At 45.5% G+C, this 26,044-nt stretch overlaps 1 protein-coding gene across 2 annotated transcripts in view; it reads right to left on the reverse strand.

The window, feature by feature from the left end:
• The window catches only part of ADIPOR2 (adiponectin receptor 2), a 75,627-nt gene that overhangs the window by 23,288 nt on the left and 26,295 nt on the right, over positions 1 to 26,044 (reverse strand). For both annotated transcript variants that reach the window (XM_019544565.1, XM_019544566.1), the window contains exon 2: positions 10,416 to 10,660. In XM_019544565.1, the coding sequence (XP_019400110.1) occupies positions 10,416 to 10,586 (171 nt within the window). In that variant the 5' untranslated portion in view covers positions 10,587 to 10,660. The remainder of the gene's footprint in view (positions 1 to 10,415; positions 10,661 to 26,044) is intronic.

The following is a 26,044-nucleotide window of genomic DNA, read 5'->3' on the forward strand; positions in this document are numbered from 1 at the left end:
GGAGCTGTGCGACCTGTTCCGGTGCAAAGCCAACTAGCGAGCTGCACAGGTCTGGGCCAGGTCCTCACCCCCCACAGTCCTAGGGACATCCCTCCCACCACTCCCCAAACCCCACCACATCCTCCTACCGCCCCTCGAATTCCTCCCCCTCTCCCCCCACTTACCATGGACAGCACCAGGGGCAGCAGGAGCAAGGAGACGCTCTGGCCGAAACTAGAGTGTCTCTTGTGGAGGACTGACTCCTTGCTGGCTCCAGGCATGGTCTGGGACCGTGCCTTGCTTCGCTGTTCTTTGGAGTGATTTTTTTTGCCCCCTGGATATTCAGGGATCTAATTTACTCCCCGCGCTGCAAAAGTGCAGCACGGGGAACATTCTTTCTTTCCCACACATGCCTCTTGCCCCGTCTCAAAAAAACCACAGAAAAGCACGTGTGTAAAAATAAAGGTTACTCTGAGTAAAAGGAATCAAGAAAGAAAACAGGAGCAGTAGTTTAGGTAAGATAAATTGAAGCCAAGAATGAGTGGAAACTAGTAGACAGCTTCAAAAGAAGCACCAAGATCCAAGAGCTGGGGGGCAGGGGGGAAGGCTTTTGCAGCACCACGTGAGAAAAAAAAAATACAATACTGAAAGTGAGACATATCCTTGGCAACAGCAAGCATTTTTCCTATAAAGGATGGAGACCAAGCTTAAAAATAAATAAATAAAATAGATAATTGACATGATATGATCTGGCAGCAACTTGGACACAGGAGGGAGTAACAAGCTAATGGCTTGGGAAGTTAAAAAGGTAGTTTCAAGTTAATCTGCTTGTCCAGTGAAGTTCTGCTGAGGTAGGCAAACGTGTATCCAGGGACAGACCCCAGGAAGCAGTAAATGGTTTTTGCTTAAAACATCTTCACTGAGCCATATAAATAAAAAGCTATGGGTAAGCAAGGGCTAAGCCTCTTCTATCTGTAATCAAGCAATTAAGGAGAAAGGGCAATGTGAACACATTACTAAAAAGTCTTTTTTCCAGCTATGAGTTTAGAGAATAAAAAGGAAAGCTGTTGATGATAAAGATGCCATCTACAAGCTCCTTCCCCTCAAGCCTCCCATTCCCAGCACTTCCATTAAGCTCTCTTTCCTTTTTCAGGTTTTGAAAGCTCAGGATGCTGGGGGAAGGGAACAACAGGACAGGTTATTTCTTTGGAACTGAAAGAGGAAAGCATTTTTGAAGAGAACTCTCCAGCACTCAGCTAAGTGAAAGGCTTGCCTGTGGTGCAGTAAGTCAGCTGGTTGCTGAATCAGCCCCAATTTAGCTATTAAATTTTACAACCAGATTGTACCTTTCAAACAAGCCATTTTTATGAAACATATACTAAAAAGGACTGCTAGCCCCAACCCAGTAGGTGTGCTACTCAAATCAGAACAGCTGTAATGTAGCATCACTGGGAATGTAAGTGCCAAGTGTTCTAGCTTCAAATACACTTGTCAGAAACAGATCATGAACTATTTTTCTTTTGCTAGCCTTGCAGCAATCTGCCAAATGTGCACCAACCAGAGGAACAGCACCACGGAGGTATAGTGCCAACCAGCAATCACGACTTACAAGTAGTGAGGCTTCAAACCAAAAAAAATGGAATCAATCCATGATAAAGTTTGAAAAGGGCAGATAGCCATCCAAAGGCCAGGGGTTCAAGGTGCTACAAATCACCTATATTTGCACCATAGTTATATTCTTATTTCTTCCAAAAGATTCCTGGACTATTCCTAGCCAGAGCAAGGAGAATTTTTAATGTTCAGCAAGGTGGGCAAAACTGAAAAAAGAACAAGCTTGAGAGTTACAGAACTGACTCCTCTCACGAAAAAGCTGGATAGTTCATTCTGCCCATGTCAAGAAACTGCCTCAGGTTTTGGCATGGTGATTAAATGCAAATATATTTCAATAGCCAACAGCTGTTAGATGAATTAGTGACAAAAAGAAACAGAACAGTGTCTTTATACAAGAGTGCCTACTTTGTGGGGAGTAGGAAAGGGAGATAAAAGATATAAGAATTCTTTTTTCAAGCCTGTTTACAGTCTTCTTATTACATCTTAGCATTTTACACTGATTTTTCCTTTGTTTCAGACCAATTTCTCAGAAATTCCAAGACTCTGAGTAAGCAAATCAAGTCACCTTTTCTTCAGACAAGAATAGCAATAGCATAATTAAGGATGGCTGGCCAGGCATCAGCACTGGGCACTATAAGTGTAGGAAGGTGCCAGAATGGAGACAGCAGGGCTCCAAGCTCTAGGTGCATGCAGTGGAGATAGGAATCCCCATAGCAGCGTCATCCTCCCTCACTTTGTGCTAGTTTAAAAATAACAAAAAAAAGTTAAACCAGGGCAACTTGCATGTTTACACAAGGCCTCTTCAGCTTCCTGTTTGCCTAATGCCAATTGACCGCAATTTATAGGCACATGATGGCAAGGGTAGGCTTTAAGGAAGAAAGTATGACTGGTATTAGTCTGAGTTCTAAACTAAAAACAATTCAAAAACAAAAATAAAAGTGCAATGGTGGAGTAGGTGGATGGAGAGTTCAAGACAGACTATTTCACAATAACTACAAAGGTGGATCAAGGCTGCAGTGAAATAGAAACCTCAGCTTATCTAGGTTTTCCTTGTCGTTGGCTTAAAGGTTTCCTTCCTGCAAAGTACTGTGCAGTTGCTGTTGCACAAGAGCATTCCCACACCAAGACAACATGTGCAGATGTCTTCCTTCAACAGCAAGTCCTACAGCAATTGGTGACTGGCAGGTGCTAGAGACTACCAGAAGTCCCTAGTCATGGACCTACATGGAGGTAATGATTGTATAATGGCCATTTTGTACTTGGAACTGAGACAGGTGTGCAATTCTGCAGCTGAAAATTATGACTTGAGCAGACCTATGTAGGATACACTCTGCTCACCCCAAATGGGTAGGGGGCAAGAAAAAGGTCCCCTAAACATAGTCCGTTTCATTTCACCTAAACAGGAAAAACCACATCCAGTGGCTTACTGAATATATGTGGTATAAATCAAGTAACAAAGTTTCCAAGTCTGCACTCTGATGGACAACCCTAACTGTGCTGACTGAATTAAAGGACAGCACTTAGGACTAGGGAACTTACATAATTTGCTATTGACATTGCTGCATTTAGTGAGACCAGGTGCACAAGACAGGAGCAGCTTACAAGGGTATGGGAGTGGCTACATTGGTTGTTTTTTTTGGAAAGGAAAAGCCAAAATATATATATCCATGGCACTGGCTTTGCTATCAAGACCAAGAATGTTACTCAGATGCCAGAATGTCCGGTTAGCATTAGTGAGCATGTCACAATTCTCTGTCAACTCACCAACAGAAAACATGTAACAGCCACTAGCGCACATGCCCCAACCCTTGATGCAGATGACAGAACAAATTAATTGTATTTCCAAGTAGACCAAGTCCTGCCATCAGTCCCCAGAGAAAATAAAATAATTCTTCTTGGCAATTTCAAAGCTTGAGTGAGCAGGGACTCCGAGTTATGGAAAGAAACACCTGCGAAACGAACAGGTGAGGAATATCAATTCAAATGGAATTCCTCCCCTAAGCAAGTGTTTGAAACATGGCTTCATCATCACAAATTCCCTGCTTCTGCCAAAGCAACAAAGTGGAAGACATCATGGATGCACCCCTACTCAAAATACTGGCACCTGATTGACTACATCACAACATCTATATCATGAGAGCTATGACCAGCACAGATGACTGCTGGACGGATCATCATTTGATGCTCTGTCATGTCCACATGCATTGCCCCAGAACAAAGCAAACAAAAGAAACAACCAAGGAAGAAGTTCAATATCGAACACCTTAAAGACCCCACCAAAAGTAACTATCTCCAGCACTACCGTCAGCGAGACACTCGCTGATCTCCTGGATCTTCATGACACTGTGTTTCTGGGAGAGCCCCAAGGAAGGCATACATAAGACAGAAACCTAGAGATTCTTTGCATTTCTCCACAAAGAAACATCAGCACTAGTTCAATGAGAGAAATTCAGGCTCCCCTTTTCCTGTCAACAAAATTTCAAAGCTTGAATGACATCAACTACAAAAAGAAACAAGACACTTATCACCACATTAAAGCCAAGGCTCAGAGGAAATTTGAGAGTGAGAGAACAAGTGGTGGGAGGACAAGCAAAAAGATTCAGAAGTATGCTGAGAGTCACACCACATGTAGTTTCTTCAGCAAAGCTAAAGCTATCTATGGGCCAAGCATACAAGATGCTGTCCCTCTGAGGTACAAGGATGGAACACCACTCTTTAAAAAGACACCTGTATCATCAATGCTTGCTTCAAGCACTCTTAAAAGTGCTCCTTCTACCTTGATCCCAATGTCAAAGACACTACCATAAAAGCCATTCCACAGCAGCCCATAAAGGGCTAACTTGCAGATCCACCAACTTATAAAGAGGCCTTGAAAGCTGCTGAATACCAGCTGAAATTTATAAAACAAGGTGGGAAAAAACAAAAAGCACAAAGAAACAAACAAAAAACTCTCTCCAACTATGCATCATCATTATGGAAAAATCTGGAAACATGAATTTATGACATGCCAGCATCATTACCATATTTAAGAGAGGAGATATATAGGACTGCAGCAAATTATTGTGGTATTGTACTCCTCTCCATAGCTGGTAAGATCCTCACCTGCTTTCTCCTTAATAGACTCACTTTCCTCACTAAGGAAATTCTATCCAAGTCCGAGTGTGGTTACAGACAACTCAGTGGTACAACAGATATGTTCTTTGTTGTTAAACAGCTGCAAGAAAAAAAGTGCCACAAGCAAGAGTGAGATTTTACATGGCCATCACTGACCTGATTAAGGCTTTTGATTGTATCAGAGAGGCCCTGTGGAAGATCCTAATGAGATCTGGATGCCTGCCGAAATTTGCTACCATCATCAGACTTCTTCACAACAATATGACAGTAAATGTTGTTAGCAATGGCTCAGAAACACCCTCCTTGCCTATTAGAACTGGAGTCAAGCAAGGATGTGCAATTGCCCCGCACATGTCCATATATATATTACAGCTATTCCATATCTCATTACTTATATACTTCCATCTGGAGTCAGCAGCCAGTATCACAAGGACAGAAATCTCTTTAACATCAACTCTTCATGTTCCAAATTCAAGATAACCAACACCTCCATTGCTGATCTTGAATATGCTGATGGATTTCAACTGAGTGGGCACACAACACAGAGCTCCAGGTCACTCTTTCTTGCTTCTGTGAAGCACATGTAATGCTTGGACTGACTATCAACTTCAGGAGAAACCAATCCACCCCAAAACCAACCAGCTGCTCCCCCACACATTACAAATAGAAGGTAACCCTCGGAAAATTCTGAGCACTTCCTCTATCTGATTGTGTTTTGTTTTGTTTTTTTATCATGGAAAATCCGAGCTCTACCTGCCCCCTTTGCTCACTAGGACAGGGGTCCAGCTGTGGCTGTCCGCCCCCCTACTACTTTGTGGCACTGAGTAGCTCTGATACGCTGGTGTCCTGCCGCGACCCTGCCGTTGTCCTTCACTCCCAACCCACAGCCCCCTGATGCAGCTGCTGCCCCTCACTCCCAACCCACAGCCCCCTGAACCCAGCTCCCCAGGGTGTGACAAAGGAGGGCGGGGAGGCACAAGCAACACATGGTCCCCCAGATTTCTGCACCCAGAGCAAGGTGTAGGGCTATAGCTGGGCTGGACCAGCTCTGGGGCAGCAGCTGCACCCTCAGCTCAGCCGGTGGGACCCAGAGCAGGAGTGGGAGCACTGCACCATCATGGTGAGGCACAGTGGTATAGAGCTGTACCTCCCAGTTAGTTGTTGCTGGGCAGGCAAGGAGTGCCTCACCTTGGCACCCGTGGCAGCAGTACAGAACTCCCTCCCACGCCAGGTCCTACTGGGCCATGGATATGGCTCCTGCCTGGAGCTGGTTCCACCCAGCTGCAGCCCTGTACCCCACTGAGAGCAGAAACTGGGTGGGGGGGGTCTGTGCCCCCACCTGCTGTGTTTCTCATGTTCCCCTTGTGCCTCCTGCTGACCTGTGCCCCCTGACCTGTATTCACCTCAGCCCTGCCTCCAGAGACTTACCTGGAGGGAGCTCCACCACCCTGCCCAGCTGCTACATGCATGTGGCACTCCCTACCTACTGCAACCCACTGTCCCCAGCAAGCTGGTACTCTGCCAGCCTGAAAGGGGAGAACCACAGTTTCCTGGGTTTTTCTCCTTCAATGGAGAAGATCCATACAATCAATGAGTCGGAAGGGACCTAGACAGATCGAGTCCGACCCCCTGCCATGGGCAGGAAGGAGCACTGGGGGTGGCAGGGGTCATAAAGACCCCAGCCAGATGCCTATGGCCCGACAATCAGAATCTACTCCTTCCTCCTGGAACTATATGTTATGTTTGCAGTAAGACTCATAGAAAATTAAAGGTTTCGAAAGGACCTCAGATCAGATTTAAGCAGGACCCTTCCCCAACTCCCTCATCCCAGCTGTAGTGCAGAGTTCCATGAAACCAAGAGTGCAATGATTTTCCTTGGTTTTCACAGAATCATAGAAATTAAGATAGAGTCCAAACCCCTGCTCTGGGGAGGAATTGGCTTATTGCTGTCATGTTAGTATTCTCCTGTAATTGCTAAATGGAAGAGAATCCTGCACTGTATTTTAATTTTTTTCCCCTTTTTTTCCCCCTCCCCCTACACCTCAGTGTTTTATGAGACTTCATGCTTCCCCCCCCCCAAATCTTCTCTGGCTCAACCAATAGGTAACTTCTTGCCTTGTGGTTTCACGAAACATGATCTGATGATTCTTCTTGTGGCTTGGCTCCCAATTTAAAAGCTATACTGTCCAAAACTGGGTTACATCTGATGATCTGGTAAAAGAATATACACAGCTCTTTGATCCTAAACGTGGTGTAGAGAATGAGACCGCTTGTATTATGCTCTTCATCTTAGCTTCCTGAAGTGACAATGAGCCTCACATTAACCCATTAGATAGATCCAACTTAGGAGGCTGTTGCTACAGCTTTTTAGATCATTAAAATTCTGCAGCATATTTTGTCATTCCTTGCAAGCTCACAGGATGCACATGCTGCAAACTGAGCACCTTGAAAGAAAGTGACCCTCAAAGACAAATCAATAACCTGGTATGTGCGATTGCAAAAAGATGATTGCTGCAAAAGAACACCTCTTAAAAACTGGTTTTCAGCTATTAGACCCCTGTTACTTCAATAGTTAGAACTCAATTCTGAACTAACATAACCTAGAACAATTTAGGAAGATAACCAGCAAACTCTAACCCCACCAAGAAGAAAAGTTAAGGGCAAACATTTTCAGAGAGAAGTAGCCAAATCAGAAGTAGCTCATGTTCATCTGCTGCTACAACTGGAAGGCACTGAGGTGGCAAAGGGCACCATTTCCTAGGCGCTCTGAACATTCAGAAGTGCAGAAGGGAAAGGAAGGCCACAAGTGCCCTTTAACCTACACAGCTGCTATAAATATCTTCCGAGTACAGAGACTTTGTTTAGCAATCCTCCATAAGAGGCATCTGTTCTAACCCTCTCATTACTGGGATGTTTTAAACTAAGTTTAGTAAGTTTCAGGTTAACATGGTATTGACACCCAAAATGCAACCTAGGGGGCAGGCAATTACATTAACTAATATACCTGCTTCAAACTAAAAGGATCTTTTACACAAGCCATTTAGATGTTATTTATGAAACACACACAAGTAAGAGGCAGACCATTACAGTAATCTTCAGAGCATATTTTTTGCAGACCAGGTTCTTCCAGTGTCATGGCAGACTGTATGGCAGGGCAAGTCCTCCTTAGGAACAGTGTCCAGGAAATGTGTCATCCCAGGAGACAGCCTGGGTGAGGCAGCAGGAACTGCCTAAGGTGGCAATAAGGTTAGGCCCCAGTCCCTTGCAAAGGCAGTAACAAAACCTACTTCTTACTGTAATAGTTCTTATAGAAAAGGTTTGTATACATAAAGCGGTGTTTTTACTGCACAAGCCTCATCAAGATGCCACAGACTGCGTGCAGCAGCTCACTTGCTCTGCGCTAGCTCAAGTGCCGCTTCAGGCACAAACTACAGTGTTTAGCCAATAGCTACTGCAAATTCCTTAGCAGCTGAGAGGGTTACACACAGGACTCTGCCCCTTCTGCTTAATGGAGCAAGAAAAGCAACAGCCATTTTGGTAGCCATTGCATCAGCATGTTTCTATTCCTCCCCATTTCTATTGCAACAAAGAAAAATCAACTTTAACATAAGACAGGCACTCCAATTGTGGAGGGCTGATTCAGGGCATGTGAGTGCAGTATGCAAGTAAATACAGTATCAACTATCCAAGTCAGGGGTGGGCAGTTATTTTGGCTGGAGGGCCATTTTCAGAATTTTGCTGAGCTGTTGCAGGCTGGAGAGAGTGGGGCAATTGATCTTTTCCAGCCTGAGGCCTGTCCACCCTGCACCCACCACTGGGGACCCTGGATGGACTGGGCAGGGTCTCCATGGAGACCGGCTAGGACCCCTGCAGGCAGGGCATGCAAGCAGATGAGATGGGGCTGCAGGCAGGGAGTGGTGTCTGAGGCAGGATGGATGGGCAGGGCAAGGATTGTGATATGGTGACAGCGCGGGGCACAGCTGCAATCTGCTCCGCGTACGTTCCTGTGATGTGCGTTGGTTCCGAGGGCAGGGGCATGCCAGGAATGGATTGTAGCTGTGCCACAGGCCCAGATCCCAGTCCCATGCTGTCACCACTTCCTGATCCTGGCCCTAGCCACCCATCCCACTCCTGGACACCACTACATGCCCACCCTCCACCCCATCCCATCCACCCAGCCTGCAGGGGTCCTGAGCTGGTTTCCAGGGAGATGCCACTTCTCCAGTCCAGCAACCCCAGCAATGAGTACAGGGTAGGTGAGCCAAGATAGCGGGACCATGTCCGGCAGTGGCAGAGCCCCTAGCGGCAGCAGCCAGAAGGAACTGTCACTGGAGGCTTCCAGGAAGTGGAGTCTGGCCGCTGCGCCTGCCCCCACCCCGCCAGGTGCCCAGTGGTGGCAGGACTGAGCACATGCATCACAGCTCAGCCTGCCCCTCACACCCAGACCATTATTTTGTCCACCCTGGTTCCAAGTGGATATAAAAACTCTGATGGGCAATTGAGTAGAGACTGTCCTCCCATTTTTGGTTCTCTGTCAAAAGGTACATTTGTTCTTAGACACTTGTTTATAAACTACCCAACTGCCAATCAAGAATGACAAGGAGGGGCAGGGGGGAACAGGGGGCTGGGCTGCCCCCCTGTCTGCTTCATCACTACCACCTGCAGGGACAGGGGGCCAGAGCCAGTAGTACTGGGCTTGCTGCTGGGGTGGGATGGAGCCAGCACTGCTGGCCCATCTGCTCCGCTGTTGCTGCCACAGCCTGCCGGGGTCAGGGGCACGACAGGGACAGAGGCCCAAGGCCAGGCTCACTCCCCCCACCCTTGCCCCCACTGCTTTGAAGCTGAAGCCACTTCTCCCACCCTCACCCAGGGGTCCGGCAGGAACAGAGCTCAGCACCCAGCCCTGCAGCCCCTCCACAATTTGGGCCCGACTCCATTCTCCTCCCATGGTTTGTGTTCAGGGCCACTCCCCAGCCCCCCCCCAATCGTTTCCTCCATGGAGCAGGGAGGGGGGGCCAGGCCAGCTTCCACCTGGCCCCAGCTTTTGCCTGCCCTCCCCCCCCCACATCCTCTCTGGCCCACCATAACAGTGGCGCTCCACCACCTGCTGTCCATTCATACTCTAATTGGTTTCTGAGACAGAATATACAAAATGAGTATATTGACCCATCCCAGTTCCCCAGGTGAGGGGCCTGAGACTTGGCCCCCATAACTTTAGCTGTTCACAAGTTTACATATATACTTAATCTTAGTACAGAACCACCCAGATTCTTTGCCTGGTTTGGTTCCTTGCCCAACTGTGAAGATGAAAGTTTTCAAGTAACTGGGGACTTAAAAAGCCACACAGTTGCACAGGGCCACTGAGGCACTCCAGCTGTTTGCTGTGACTTATTTCAAAGGGCTCCACTTTAATTAGCCAAATAGACAATCTTCAGCTGAATGGGGAAGCAGTATCCTTTAAAATACAAGCCAGAGCAAAACACATGAGTAGCTCATCCTCAAATTGATAGCCTCCTGCAAATTAAGTAGGTTTCAAGCCGCAGTAGAACCCAGATCCTCATGTTACCCAAGTTGGGCTATGGATGGACCCTCCATTTCCTGAAGGCATACTTAGACTGCAGACTCTTAATTCACATTATTTAGAATTATGCAGCCCTTAGGGTCCAGCAGTTTTGATAGTGAACTGCACAGTCTCAAGGTACCCAACTTACATTTTCCTGGCCAGAGGATGACGATGGTTCTGCTAAGAGGAGCCTCTGATCAGAGTGGTCGTGGTCATCTTCAGAAACAGACTGCCCTGATGAGTCGGGCATGTGTCCTTTCCTGAGCCGCAGGACTGGCTCTGGAGAACCAGTGTCATCGAGATCCGTTGGTTCATTCATGAGACCCTGGGGGCCTTCTCAAAAAGTATTACGCTTCCTCGTTTGGGACTGGTTTTGCCAACAGTGTGATGACTCTGAAAAACAAAGAGAGTTTATGTAACTGAAAGGTGAAAGGTTTCCAAAGAAACAGGCTGGCAGGGGGAGAAGGTTTTTAGTTTGTGTTACCACAAGCTATTTCATTTAGTTATTAGATTTCTATGCCGCCCTTTACCAAATGGCTCAGACTGTCTACTTGAAGAAAACAGGTTTCCCTCATCTGTGCCCATGCTCCTGTAGCATCCATAAACACGGAATAGAAACTGAAGTTATCATCTCATACAACTAATAGTTTTTAAGGTTAACTGCCTTAAAAAAAACAAAAACTACATGAGTAATATTTCACCTTCTCTTGTGTCTTTTACCAGGTGACTAAAAGGGAGTGCTATTTTCCAAACGAGTCAACAAGTTCCTCAGCATATATCAGTCAATTTACAACACATGAAACAAAACAAACTTTAAATAATTTTTTATTCTCTTCAGAAGAGAGACAGTTTTCAAGCTAAATCTGTGCAGCTAGAAAATAAAAATCAATTTGTCAAGCTCATTCTAGAAACTTCACTGTCCCCTTCCTTCCCCCTGCCCAGGAGAGACATGGCCATTTTTGGCACCCACATAGGAGGTTATAGCATTTAAGTTATAATTCATTTCTTAGGTTAGAACACAACACAACACTAGGGCCACTGACAACAACCATGTTCACTACATTTTGCTTACCTGTTTTCCCACCCACGCACATATCTAGACCTATTCTGACGAACCGACTCATAGATATTATAACATAAAGCCACTACCTGCTGCCCTGGTTGGTTATGGGAGCACATCCACACTAGTTACCATCATTGGGACTGCACCCAATAGCAAAGTAAAGAGAGACTATCATAGACAGATTTAAGTGGCATGTCTTCCATCACAAAGAGAAGCAAGCCCTTACCTTCCTGGCTCTGAAGAGCTGTTTTGTCTTCTCAGATGTCTATTAAACATTCAGAAGGAAATTTGCACATACGTGGTGTTGCAGAAAAAAAGTTGAAAACTTTGAAGTCAAGGTACTAGTTTTGTTATGCAAAGTGGTAGGTAGTTAACTGAGGACTCAGGTCAGCCATCACCCTATACCTCACCTACCCAAGAAGTATTATCTACTGGCTTATTTATCTTCTACATCTACACTAAGAACTGCATGCTAGGCACTTCAGAGCCAAGGTAACAAGAGTCAAAGTACCTAGAGATAAGATAAGCAGGGTGGGTTGATGGGTTTTTTTGTCTGTTTGTTTGTTTTGGGGGGGGGGGGGGACAGGACACGAAGACAACTTATAAATTAAGTAAGAAGTTCAAAACAAAACTCCTACTGTAATAGCTGAGCAATTAACACACATGTAGTTAGTCATGAGTAAACGACATAATCAAATAGGCTTTAACTTATCACAGGGAGTATATCATTAGATTGGGGTTGTAACCTTAGTGGCTGATGAAACATACTAAGATGATACTTAATTCCACATCTCACATACCTGATTTACTACCCATTCTGTATTATATTATAACACTTCCCTTAAAAGACAAAACAAAATGACCAACCCACACACACTCAAAGAGTTACATTGCAACATCAGAACTCTTTCAAGAGTTAAGAAATGCCAGGATTAAAATACTCTGTACGGTACATCAAAAGAAGCAAGCCTAAAAAGGTATATCTTGCTTCACCTAGAAAAAGCATCCCTTGTTTTTAAGGACTAGGGATATTAGGCTAGGATTATATCTGGCCCATTTAAAGTTAAGAATTCTGCCTGCCACCTCCCTGAGAGTAGGTTTAAGCAGAAAACAGATTTATGTAAACAAGAACCATGAATGTAAACTGGCTCTGCCCAGATTATTGAAACCTTGCCTGCTCCTGCTCTGTACAAAGCAGCTAATTCCCAATTCTCACGTGCTATACCAGGTGGAATTTTCAGAATATACACGAGAAAGTTTAGAAATAAAGCTGAGAGGAAAACAGTAGCAAATAGTCCGTATTGTTTCTAATAACACTTAAAAATTGGGCATCTTGACAAGAGACCATTTTAGAAATTAAAACTCTAATGAAGCATGGTACATAAAAGTAGAACAATAAAACCAGAACTGGTTAGTAAAAAAGTAACAATAAGAACGCACCACACAAAACGGGGATAATATTCAACATTTATGCCAGCTGATTGCATTTCCCACAAGCTTCAGGTAGTCCTTAATGAACACCTTGTAATAGATCTGGTAGCATGTAGATCTGCATAACCCCACAGTGGCCAAACCACAGCTCACAAGCCACACGTAGTTTGCCAGCATGATACTTGCAGCTCTTCGGAAATTGGCCAAAGCGTCTCCCAGAGGCAACTCCAGGGGACAACGCAGCCCAGCACCTCCAGCTGCTCCAGCTTTCCCTGGGGGGAGCATGCCCCAAGCCCTCCCTCCTCCTCCTCCTCCTCTCTTTCCGGGGCTGCTAGGGCAGGGGCTGCAACCATGCCACATACCACCGTTGTACATGAATCCTCTTTTCAAGATGACCCAGGAGAGGGCATCAACTTAGCAGACATCCAGATGAGCACCAACACCCTGAGATACTTGTATAGTGACAGAAACCAGAAGAGAACTCGGGTGCCTTTATGAGAAAGGCAGAAGCATGGGCAAACAGGAAGAACTGGCTCTCCTTCCAACAGACAAGGAATTTGACCTCATTGGGTTGACAAAGACCTGGTGGGATGATGTGCACAATTGGGCAGTGGATATAGGTTTGGCTATAGGTTCTACAGGAAGGATCACATTGGGAAGAAGGGAGGGGGGAGAGGACGCATAAGGACACATATAGGCAATGAAGAAAAGGATCAGCAACCAGAGAAGAGTTTACTTATATAACCAAGGTCTGCAGACATGAGATACAGAAAGCCGAAGTAGGCATGGAGATCAAGCTAGCATCCAAAATTAAGGACAACAAAAAGTCCTTCTACAGGTACATGGGGAGTAAAGGGGAAGGGGGGAAATTGAGCTCCACTGTGGGACCTCTACTGAATACAGACAGGCAGCACACAGTAGATCCACATGAAAAGGCAGAGCTCCTAAATGGTTACTTCACATCAGTATTCCAGAAAGCTAACAAGAGCTGTGCACCTGTCTACAGGCCCAGGGAATATGGGCAAGTCGACAGACAACATGAAATCAGCCCCGACTAGGTGAGGGTCTTCTTAGAACAACTGGACTTTTCAAGTCTGCTGGGCCAGACAACCTTCATCCAAGCGTCCTAAAAGAACTGGCTGAACTCATAGCAGGGCCTTTGGGAAAGATGTTTGAAAAGTCATGGAAATCAGGAGTGATCCCAGACAACTGGAAGAGGGCCAACATAGTACCCATATTTAAGAAAGGGACAAGGCATGACCCTCCAAACTACAGACTAGTCAGTCTGACTTCAGTCCTATGAAAAACTTTTGAAAAAAAATTGTTAAGGAGGCCATCAGTCACAAGCTTGTAACTGATAGGGTATTAAGAAACAACCAGTATGGCTTTGTGGACGGTAGATTAATGTCTCACAAACCTGGTGCCCTTTTACAACCAGGTAACAAACCAGCTGGACAAGAGACATGGAGATACACATCATTTACCTAGACTTCAGTAAGGCCTTTGACTCAGTCTCCCAGGAAATCCTCTGAATTAAACTGGAGAGTACTGGCCTACGGTGAGGTGGGTGGATAACTGGCTTAGAGGCTGGTCCCAGAGCTGTAATTAATGGGATGGCCTCATCCTGGAAGGCTGCCTCTAATGCTGTCCCACAGGGATCAGTGCTTGGACCCATGCTTTTTAACTTATTGATGGATGTGGGTGAAGGGGTGGAATGCTCTATGATTAAGTTTGCCAACTATACCAAATGCTGGGGAAGTGTGGGCAGACCAGAGGGTAAAGATAAAGATCCAGGACAACCTAGACAGACCGGTTCTATGGACTGATCAGAATCAGATGAGGTTCAACAGGGAAAAGTGCTGGCTCCTTTATCTGGGTAAGAACCTTCACCATACCAATAGGATAGGGGGTAGTCCACTGGTTGGCACAGCATCTGAACAGGGAAAAAAAAAAAAATCAACCAGAGGATGAATATGAGCCAACAGCACAACGAAGACCCTCTCCCCTACCTTGGGGGTCTTTAAGAGGCGGCCAGACGTGCACCCGGTTGGGGTCATTTAACCTCAGCAATCTTTTCTGCCCAGGGCAGGGGGTCAGATTCGATTTCCTGGGGTCCCTTTCAACCCAAGCAGGGCAAACAGAACTCTGGCATGCAGCAGCTGATGTGCTGCCAACAGATCCAGAGAGGTGCTCCTCCCCCTCTACTCAGCATTGGTGAGGCCGCAGCTAGAGTACTGTATCCAGTTCTGGGCACCACACTTCAAGAAGGATGCGGATAAGCTCAACAGGGTGCAGAGAAGGGCCACCCACATGACCTGGAGGATAGGCCCTAAGAGGAGAGACTCCAAGAACCAGGCTTGTTCAGACCGAGTACGAGAAGGCTGAGAGGTGACTTGATAGCCACCTACAAGTATGTCAGGGGGAGCACCAAGATCCAGGGGAGCAACTCTTCAGGAAGGCACCCCTTGGGAGGAGGAGGACCAATGAACACAAAGTAACAGAGGGAAGATTTAAACTGGAGAGTAACTAGAACCTGGAACACACTCCCAGCAGAGGTGGTGCCGTCGCCATGCTTGGAGATGTTCAAAAAAGGAGGCTGGATAAGAACTTTGTTGAGCTAGTTTGAGCTCATTAACCTCCTGCCTATGGCAAGGGACCAGACTTGATGATTTTCCAGGTCCCTTCTGGTCCACTGATTCTATGATTCTCAAGCACCAACTTCTCTCGACCGGACATCGTGTGCATCTGACCAATTCTCGACTCCCAAATCAACTGCTCTACTCCTAGCTTAGTTGTGGTCTGACAGCTCATGGCAGTCAAAGGAAACACTACAAGGATACACTGAAGGCATACCTCAAGAAAATGGATGCTAACATCAAGAGCTGGGAAAAGCTGGATGCTAACCAACTCCAAATAGTACCCAACTTCAACCACGTGGCAGCCTGCTTCAAGGTAAAGCATCTTCCCCTTGAAGCAGGAGACGGCAGATGAAAGGAAAGTAGAAAAATCCTGGCCTACAGCCTACTATCCCCTGCAGCTTCTGTGGACAGATCTGTGACAAGGATTGGACCCTAAAGTCACTACAAGACCCACCAACAAGCCATGGTAGAGAGAATCCTCAAACTGAGATTGCCGCCACTGGTAACACACCATATAGATCTTACCCGATTAGTCTACTTGCCTTTAACAACTGTAGTTGCCAGTGCTGAAGTTAAAACTGCAAAACAGTTCCAATTACTCCTTCTTCTGCTAGTCTGTTGTTCTATTTTGAATGTTATCCTTGAGGCTGAATTTTTGAGCAAAGAGAACTTTTAATTTTTTGCTGTTGCACAGATGTTTGAGTTGAGAATCGTTTAAATTATACCCCAAAGATAAGAAACCTTTCAAATCCTTGAGTTGAGAATAGTTTATACTGTAAGCCATAGATAAGAGCACAGCTGAACTTTGAAACTTGGCATGTAATCAGCATTTGTAGAGCTTTTTCACAGAAAAACTGCATTTAGAAGTCCCTAATATTGTCATAAGTATAATACTGGTTAAGTAGTCCTGCTCTCGCTGCTCTTTTCCTGCAGAGAGAATACATAAGAGAGATGAAAGGTAGAGCAAAAGCACTGCTGCTAAGTTCTTAAATCCTTTTATTTAACAAAAATAAATATATATTAGCTAAAAAAAATTACATCCCTCCTAAAAATACTTTTCTGTATTAATAAACTGGCAGTCGCCACAGGGATCTGTGATCACAAGCAGGAGAGAGATGAAATTATGAATATGACAAGTGGCAAAAAGGCTTTCTATTAAAGCTGTGGTCCTTGCTAGTGTTTGAGAAGCTAACATGCCAAGAGGGGAAATAAGGGGAGAAAGGGAGCAGGAAGGGGAGACAAAGAAACTTAACCATGTTTCAGAGGCAGACCAGGACAGGGTAGATTCAGGTCTCAAAGTGCCCTAAAATGTCTCCCAAAAGCTGAAGCACTTTAAGATTAGCAGCAAAAGAAAAAACAAAAAAAAACCCCATGGATTTAAAATAGAACAGAAGTCTCAACTTAGAGTTTCCAGAGTTTTACGGCAGTCTGCAATCTATGAAATGACAAGGAGAAAGGGGGTGGAGGAAAGCAAGCAATCAGTTGCCAAGATACAGCCAAACACCAAGAGAAATCTATGGTATCCAAGTCATTCAGATACCATGGTAATGGCTACTGTATAAGAACCCAGACAGACAGAAACCAGTGAGCCCCTGCTGTGGTTAAATTCAGGCTTTAGAAAACCATCTAGAGTCAAAACAGTAATGAAGGAGGTTACCGCTAAAGATTAGTATAGGAAGGGCTTTAAATGTTTAAATTAACACATAGCCAAGTTTGCTTTCAGTTGAATGGCATGGTAGACTTGTAAAACACACATAACATGCTTAACACTACATTAATAGCCGCTGCCAGTTGTCTAAACCAACATGCATCTTCCTGCCACCAGGATGCAATTATACCGTTTCTTCAGGACCCCTTAACTAGTCCTTGCCACCAGATCCACACCTCTGGGCCACGTAAGGGAGGAAGAAATAGTCTGACTTAGCAACTAAAATTAGTACCAAACCCCAAGTTGTTTGAACAACATTTCTGCAAAGTCCACCACGTACTGGACATTGGGTTTTCTCATTAAACCTTTGAAAGCCAAGATGAAACTAAGTAAGAAACATGCTTAAGGGAATTTAACCACACATTTTTTAAAGTATGAGAGCTGTAGATATACAGAAGTCAAGAGTTCTGAACCCCACATTCTGTTCTCATCCCAACCAAAACCTTGGTACTGGTCATTATCCTTGAGCAAGGTAGACTTCCTATTACTTTCACCGTCTCCAGCAAGTTCTGCTTACAAGTGGCAATAATTGCCACTTGCTTAAAATACCTTTATGATCCCTTCATCCCAGATCTACCCATACATAATTTTTAGTTCAGAATGGCAGCTACTCCCAGGTCCTGACACTTGCCTTCAGCCCCAGGCCCATTCTGCACAGAACACTGCTTTGCTAGGGAAGGGGAGGAGGGAATTTTGGGGGGGAAAAATAGAGGTGTACTGATACATCTGTCTGATATCAGTTTGGTACCAATATAAAGAAAATTTGCTGCATCAGAAAAATTGGCCCAATGGGGCTAATAATTTGGCTGATAAATGCCCATGCTGCACGCAGCTGCAGCACAGAACACAGGCAGCGAAGAGCAAAGGCAGAAGCTTGGAGAGCTGCCTCCAGCTGTTAAGTCCATTGTGGTGGAAGGGGATGGGGCACAGATCAATGCCCTCCATGTTGAGGGAGGGGACAGGGGCAGGTGCTGCCTAGCTGGGGCGGGGCAGGCATGAGACAAAACTGTGCCTTGTGGGGGGCGGGGGTGACTCCCACCACTGTTTGCAAGGGGGGTTGCCCCTCAGATCTGCACAGGACAGGCTGCAGCAGTGGGCTAGAGCTGGGGCTGTGTGGGGCTCTTTGCACCAGGGGTGCTGGAGCTACCCCAAATTTCAGCATAGCCCAGCTCCCAACACCACTACCTCTCACCTCGCCTTGCATGGCTCTGGCTCTTCCCAGCACATGGGTGGAGGCAGGGATTGAGCAGGGGCTGCGCCAGGCAGGTGCACGGCAGTGGTGCTGGGAGCCAGGCTATGACAAAATATGGGGTGGCTGCAGCACCCACCCCCACCCCACCCCCGTGCAGCTGGCACCTGCTCCAAGCCCAGCCCCCAGCAAGAAGATCCCCACACAGCCCTGGCTCTCACCCACCACCCAATGCAGCCCACCACCCTCCCCACCCTGATCTGGAGGTCACAGGCCCCCCTCCCCCTGGGTGCAAGCAGCAGCAGGAGCCACCCCCTCCACACAAGTTGCGGCTTTGTCCCGCACCTGCCACACCCTGCCCCTGCCCCCTCCCTCACTGTGGGGGGTGTTGACCCCCATATGTCCCTTCCCCTCCACTCTGCCTTTCCACAGACTTACCAGTCGGATGCAGCTGTATTGGAAAAAAATCAGCCAATATGCCTCCTTACATACTGGCTATTGCTATCGGCCCCCAAAATTTCTATTGGTGCACCCCTACGGAAAAAGGAACTTATTTTTTCAGTAGAAGTTAATATCTGGTGTTTATGTAACCTAATGGTTTGCTCACTATTACACCTCTTCAATGTGTGCCACATGCTACTATGAGCAGCATCTAGAATCAAAGCAACTTAGTCAAAATTTAGACTCGTTTTGACAAAGACATGGATATATTAGAGCAGCACATCAGTTACAAAGAGAGAGAAAGTCACAGTTAAAAATTATAAACCATTATGGAGCAGTGTTCTCAAAACACAGTTCACAAATTTAACCAAGACAATATCTTGAGAACCAAATCTCACACTATGCTGTGACAAAGAACAAACTGACTGTAGTTTAACATAGCTTCATCCACTCAAGGCAGTTACGCTCATACGTACAATTTTAGTAACAAGCAACTACTCCCACCCCCCAAAAGTAGTTCTACCAGGACAAAAAAAATTTAGAATAGGCCTTGACTAACAGAGTAGATCTGACCTGTAAGCCTGGGACCAGCTCTGTACTGGAAATACTTTACTGTACATAGCAGCAGTAGCCAAAGCATTCTTAGTATGAACACAGCTTATTCAAAAGTTTCCTCTTCTGCCCATGATTTATTTCATCCCCCCGAACAAAAGCTGTAGTTATACCAGAAAGAGCAGCATCTTTACCAGGGGTAGGCAATTATTTTGGGCAGAGGGCCACTTACTGAGTTTCGGCAAGCCATCGAGGGCCACATGACAGGCAACCCAGGGCAGATAGCTATTAATTTTCTAAATTTTTTAGGGGCCCCGTGGGTCAGATAGAATGGCCTGGCAGGCTGCATCCAGCTCCCGGGCTACATTTTGCCCACCCCTGATATTTAAAGTACATCTATATTTGCCAGGAAATAACAAATTATACCAACTAAACTTCTGCTGGCACACCTCTGTTGAAATGGAAATGTGGCCTGGTTGAGAAATGGCTGTACTAAAGGAAGCTAAAATTTACCTATACAACAGGAGACGCCTCTCAGCAACATAAAAATTATTTAATTTTTAATGGGACTTAGAAACAATGACTTGCTCTCTTCTCTTCATTATGTATAAAGAAAACCCAAAAGATATAAACAAAACTTCTACTGTATTGGGGTGATATTTGAATTCAGAGTCCTGTCTATGCTGGGAAACAATAATTGAAGATTGGCAATCCCTCACAGTCGAGGATGAGTCTTCCATGATTGTCTTATCTGTGGGTCCAAAGATGCCTGACAAGGTCCATCTGTTATCAACAGACTGTTACAGCTCAGGCACACACTTCCATGCAGAATTGGTGGCTCTGGGTTTTTTGTTCAGTCCACGACATGCTGTTTCTGCCACTCCCATTTTTATGTCTCCTGCTGTCACCGAAGTTTCAAAATACTGAAATCTTTGCAGCAGACTCTTCCTCTATTTCGGGCAGTCCTGAGCAATACTCTTTCATGAATGGATATCCAAGCTGCATTTTTCCAAGTTGGCCTTAAAGGCAACCTTGAAAGCATTTTTTCCTGTCCTCCTCTCAAGCGTATGCCTTGACTGAGCTGGGAGAATAAAAAACTTACTTCTCCAGCAACATGAGGCGTTTCTTGTACAATATCCACATCTCAGCTCCATAAAAGTAAGGGAGGATCACAACTGCTTGATAAACCATGAGCTTGGTTTCAGATCTGAAGTCATGATCTTTGAACACCCATTTCCTCAGGTGTCCGAAGGCTGCACTTGCACATTTGAGGCGATGTTGGATTTTTTGGTGATGTCAGCCTTCTGCAAGAGTTGATTTCTGAGGTACAGCAAATACTCATTGGTCTCTAGAGTCTCACCATGAATCTAAATTATCGGAGCTGGAGTCTGCTCATTAAGAGCCTGTTGGAGGACCTTAGCCTTCTATATGTTAAATGCCAGTCCCATTTTTTTTTTTGTTTTTTTGCGTGCCTTGGTAGAGATGTTGACAATTGCCTGAAGGTCTGCTTCTGAGTGAGCACACACTATACCAGTGGTCTTCAACCTTATAGTGAAGATCACATTTTATAAGTAAAGGGCACCCAGAATCTATCACCCCTACCCCACTGGCCCCTGCCTCCCAGACTCTGACCCCATTCACCCAGCCCAGCCCAGCCACGTGTGTCCTGCTGCTCCTGATCGTGGAGCCTCTGACAGACTGAGATAGACTGTCAGAGGCTCCCACAAATCAGCCAGTTGATCGAGATCAACTGGCTGATGATCACTGCACTACATCATTATCAGCATACCAGAGCTCAATGATTGAGGTTGTGCTGTTCTTCCTTTTCATAGACGTAGGGTCAGAAGGGACCTAAGTAGATCATCAGGTCCAACCCCCTGGCCTGGGCAGGAGAGAATACTGGGCTCATGTGACCCCAACTAGGTAAATGTCAAGCCTCATCTTAAAGACCCCCAAGGTAGGAACCAGCACCACTTCCCTTGGCAGTTGGTTCCAGATCCTAGCCACCCTGACTGTGAAGTAGTGCCTTCTAATGTCCAGCCTGAACCTACTGTGAAGCAACTCATGGTCATTATTCCTTGTTACCCTGGGAGGTGCTCGGGTGAACAGGGTCTCTCCCATTTCCTGCTGTTCCCCCCTAGTAAGTTTATAGACAGCCACCAGGTCCCCCCTCAGCCTTCTCTTGCAAAGGCTGAACAGGTTCAGGACCCGTAGCCTCTCCTCGTAGGGTCTGCCCTGCTGTCCCTGGATCATGCAAGTGGCCCTCCTTTGGACACTCTTGATGCTGGCCACATCTCTCCTAAAGTGTGACACCCAAAACTGGATGCAGTACTCTAACATTGGCCTGACCAGTGTTGCACAGAGGGGGAGGATCATCTCCTTGGTCCTGCTCATGATGCCTTACTGACCGCATCCTCACATTCACAGCCCATGTTCATTTTGGAATTTTAGCTCAGTCTGCCAGGGTTAAACAGCTAACCATTAATTTGGTAGTTTAGCTCCACTCTGACTGGAAGCTTGTTGATGGTCAGATGTAGCATGGCGGTAAGGAATATTGAGAGTTGAAGCAATGATACGGACACCCTAACCTCAAAGGGATTGATCCGTTATTGAGAACCACCACTTGCATACCACCACGAAGCAGGCAAAGAATGGTAATGAATTTCAGTGGGCACTCATATTACATAAGGATCCTCTACTGCACTTCTTGGCTGACAGAGTCAAAGGCTTTCATGAGGTCAAAGAAGGCCATGTGGGGTACTTAGACACGAGGGGGGGAAAAAACCCACCAGCACTTTACTTTCAGCTCAGTATGCCCCCACACCAAGCACAGAGCAATTTCAAAAGATAAGTCATGTCAATTTGATCCAGCTCAGCCACTGTCTGTATAGCTTATGTACTTCAGTGGGGCTTTTTGGCACTTTTATCTAATAGCCGATTCAATCAGTTATTAAATAAAAATGCCAAAAAAGCTTTGCTGAAGCATGGAGCCATACGGATGCTGGGGAGCATGGTGCAAACTGAAGCAATTCTTTTTCCCCCGTAAGAGTGCTGTTTTGGGAGGGTTTCCCCTGCTCTGTCTGTCAGTACCCATAAAGAGATGTTGGTTCCCGGCATTTTCTGGCAGTTGCCAAGCAATAAAGATCATGTCAGTTGTGCCTGCAGATGTCCTAAACTCACACTCAGATTCCTGGAGATCTTCAGAAAGTGAAAGGAGACAGTTCAGGAGGGTCCTTGCTATGATCTTTCCTATGGTGGACAGCAAGGCAATCCCCAATTTCCACGGTTGGACTCATCTCCTTTCTTGAAGACTGTCATGATCATGAGGCAATCTGGGATTTCTTCATCATTTCAGATGCTTAAGATGAGGGCGTGGAGCTGTGATGTGAGCTCCTCTGTCCGCTTATTGAAGATTTTGGCAGGGATTCCATCAGCTATTTCAAGCAACTGAATAACTAATGAAACAATAATATCCGAGAGTAAAATTTGGGAGTAAAAAAAGCTGAGTGCACAAAAATTGAAGCAGTCCAGAAATTCCTTCTTTTATTGTTTTGGTGTTTAACAAAGGAAAAAAGTTAGGCTAATTTAAGAGAAAGAAGAATATATTTAAAAGATTCTTGCAACTTCAAGGCCTCCAAACACTCTCCAGAAAAGCCAGAGGTGGTAGGGGAGGGAAGGAGCAAGCAAATAAGGCTTCACAAATCTTTTAAAGTCTGAAATTAGAAAAGATTATTATAAGTATTTAATATCTTTAGATTATAATATATATATACAGTATATATGGAAAAACAAAACAAAACAAAAAGATTCCAATGGGAGGTGCTGGATAAAGAGAGATAAACAGACAGGTTTGGTTTTTTTCCTCCATATCCATATAGCTATATCCATATATATTATGGGGGAAAAAATGGGCCCAATTGCTAAAGGTGACTTGAAAAGTATCTCACAACCTGAAACAGATTAAAACAAGTGCATCTCTTCTTCCTCATTAGTAGAAGCTAATTCCCCCAGAGAGAGAGAGAGAGAGATCTACAAAACAAAGATAACAGCCTCCTGCAGAGGGTCAATGGGGCCAAAGAACTGCCTTTGTAACCTGTGAACTGCCACTGGACTCTGCAAACTGAGGTCTTGCACAGCAGGCTACAGAGAGAAATAAATCAAGCACATTCCGAGTATTCAGATCCAAAGAAAGGGGGAAAACAAAGGCTCGTCTACATTACAAACACCACCTTTTTAGAAGACCCTATTACACTGCTAAACACTATTGCAAATTGTACTGCCAATGGGAACTTAGTGTCATGGACCAGGTGCAGTCTGTAGACTAACCTGGCACCATTTATCTGATCTGAAAGATGGCAACAACACTAGCGCACCCATGCATTCACACAACCACCCCCTTCCTGGTTGTACGAGTGAAAAGTGCTATCAGTTTTAATCCAGAAGTGTCCCGCGTATCAAAAGTTTGGGAAACACTGCTCTAGGGTAAGGTGAAAGCTCAGTACCAATAACGTTGCCTTGTCCACAGTGTTTTGAATAACCAGCGACAACTAGAGAGGTACGTATCCATGTTAATTCAAAACTAGGCAGAAGGCAGGGTAGGGTAGCATCTTACAGACTAAACGATTCAGAGAGGCATAAGCTTTTGCGGGTGACAGCACCATAGATGAGGGCTGTTCAGCTTCTGAATAGCTGGAGCCACACATGTCATATCCCCCCTATACTGCTGTCCCTACTGCACTGCATGCCCCACCTCACCCCTAAACTCCCCAGCCAGGAGTTTATCCTATGGCATCACTCTGGGCTGTGGGCTCCCCCAGCTCTGTAGGCTGCACCTCCCTGCCCCCTTGGACAGTGAAGGATGAGGGAGTGGGAGCCCCTGGCTGCTTCTTCACCCAGAGCAATGTGGGAGAGGAAGGGGGACAAAACAGAAGTCAGATAGGATCCCAGGAGCTGCAACTTAATCTCTTGCAGGTTGAGACTTGGACAGCCCCATCATAGATGACAGCAGTTGATGAAGTAGGTTATTACCTATAAAAGCTTAAGCATCTCTAAACCAGTTAGTGATAACTAGTTTCACAAAGAAAATCTCACAGGCACAGATGATAATTACTTTTATTCATTAACCATGTAGGGCATATGGCTATGGTGTTTGTTTATGTAGGCAAGTCCAGACCTCCATTGGTCACAAACCCATCTTTTATGGCCTTGCCCATTTGTAAGAGGGCTTGCCAGTATAAATCCAGTGGAATAGCCATACTGCCAGCTCTCACTACTGAAGATGTAGCTGTTTTTAAAATCAGGAAAAAACAAACAAACAAAATTTGCCAGTACAATTTAACCAGCTCCCCACACAGCAAGAGCTATAACAATAAGAGCGTTTTCTGCTGGTGTCTGCCCTAAGACTTTAGAGGACAGAGCTGTTCTAGGTGAATGAGAGGTCAACTGATAACTTTGTTGTCAAGAATTCAAGGTGAAATGCATTAAATTTAAGCACTGTAACACAAACTATAAGCCCATTTTAATTTAAAGGAAACTGAAAATGCATCAAATTAACGTTTTAAGGGTCAATACCTAGATCCACCAACTTAAGCATCTAGACAGTCTAGGACTATCCCAGCAAGTCAGCCAACCTCACTGGACAAACTCAGCCTTGCCTGAAAGGACACTACAGGAATCTTGGCCTGTGTTCCAAGAACAGCACTTCAGATTCATAAACTCTTCCTGTAGAAGGTCCTAGTAACAGTCCTCTAGATTAAGCGATAGAGTAACCATATTTCCCCTTTCACTATCTTACATATTTTTGTATTTCATCCAGACAGAAGAAAGCTGTGTTACCAGTATAGTAGGATAAGGCTTTGCAGGAACACTCTAGGGGTGGCACTCGACTAGAAGAGAGAGAGATAGTTAGCCAGGTTCGTCTGAAGTCAGGCAGAAGGCACCTTGTAAACTAACTAAATCAGAGATGTACAGTATAACCTTTAATCTGAGGACATAAGTCCTTTGCTTATAAAATGCTATGATATACATCTCTGATTCAGTCGGTATATAAAGGTGCCAATCTACCCCACCTTCTGTCTGATTATGATCACTGTTAGTTTGAATTATGCTAACTGGCTCAGGCATTTACTTTCACAGGATTTTAAGTTAGGCTTTGGTCACCTATTTTGCAGTGAGAAGGAAATATAGATTTAGCATGGAAGGAATTGTTACTGGGTTTTGGGAGGAAGACACTGAATAGTGACAAGCAGGGATCCAGGTTTTCCATTTCCACTTTAAAAGATAAAATCATGGGTTTCCCCCTTTAAGAGGAGAAAAACCCAGGAAACCACAGGCTGCTTAAGGCTGGGGGGAATGGGATGAGGGAGATCAGAGGGAGGGGATCAAGTGCATGTGTGCACAAACACATGCAAGTGGTTGGCAACATAGCCAGGCAGTGTGATGGAGAGCAGCTCCATGCAGGTAAGTCTATGGGGGGATGGGGGACATAGACAATGCATGGGGGGAATGGGAGGCCATGTGCCCTCCCCCCTCCCAGGTTTCTGTGCCCAAGCGAGGCATGGGACTGCAGGCTGGCTGGACTGGCATTGGGCAGAAGTCACCTCTGCAGCCCAGCAGGCAAGACCCAGTATAGGAGGGCAGTATGGTGCGGAGAAGCTTGGTGCTGCTGCCACCAGGAGCACCACATCACTATGACTGCCAAGGTGAGGCACTCCCTGTACACCTGGCAACAATGTGTGTGTGTGGGGGGGGGGGG

Source organism: Crocodylus porosus, unplaced genomic scaffold (assembly GCF_001723895.1).
Source record: "Crocodylus porosus isolate Cpor-Errol unplaced genomic scaffold, CroPor_comp1, whole genome shotgun sequence".
In the NCBI taxonomy this organism is placed as follows: domain Eukaryota; kingdom Metazoa; phylum Chordata; order Crocodylia; family Crocodylidae; genus Crocodylus; species Crocodylus porosus.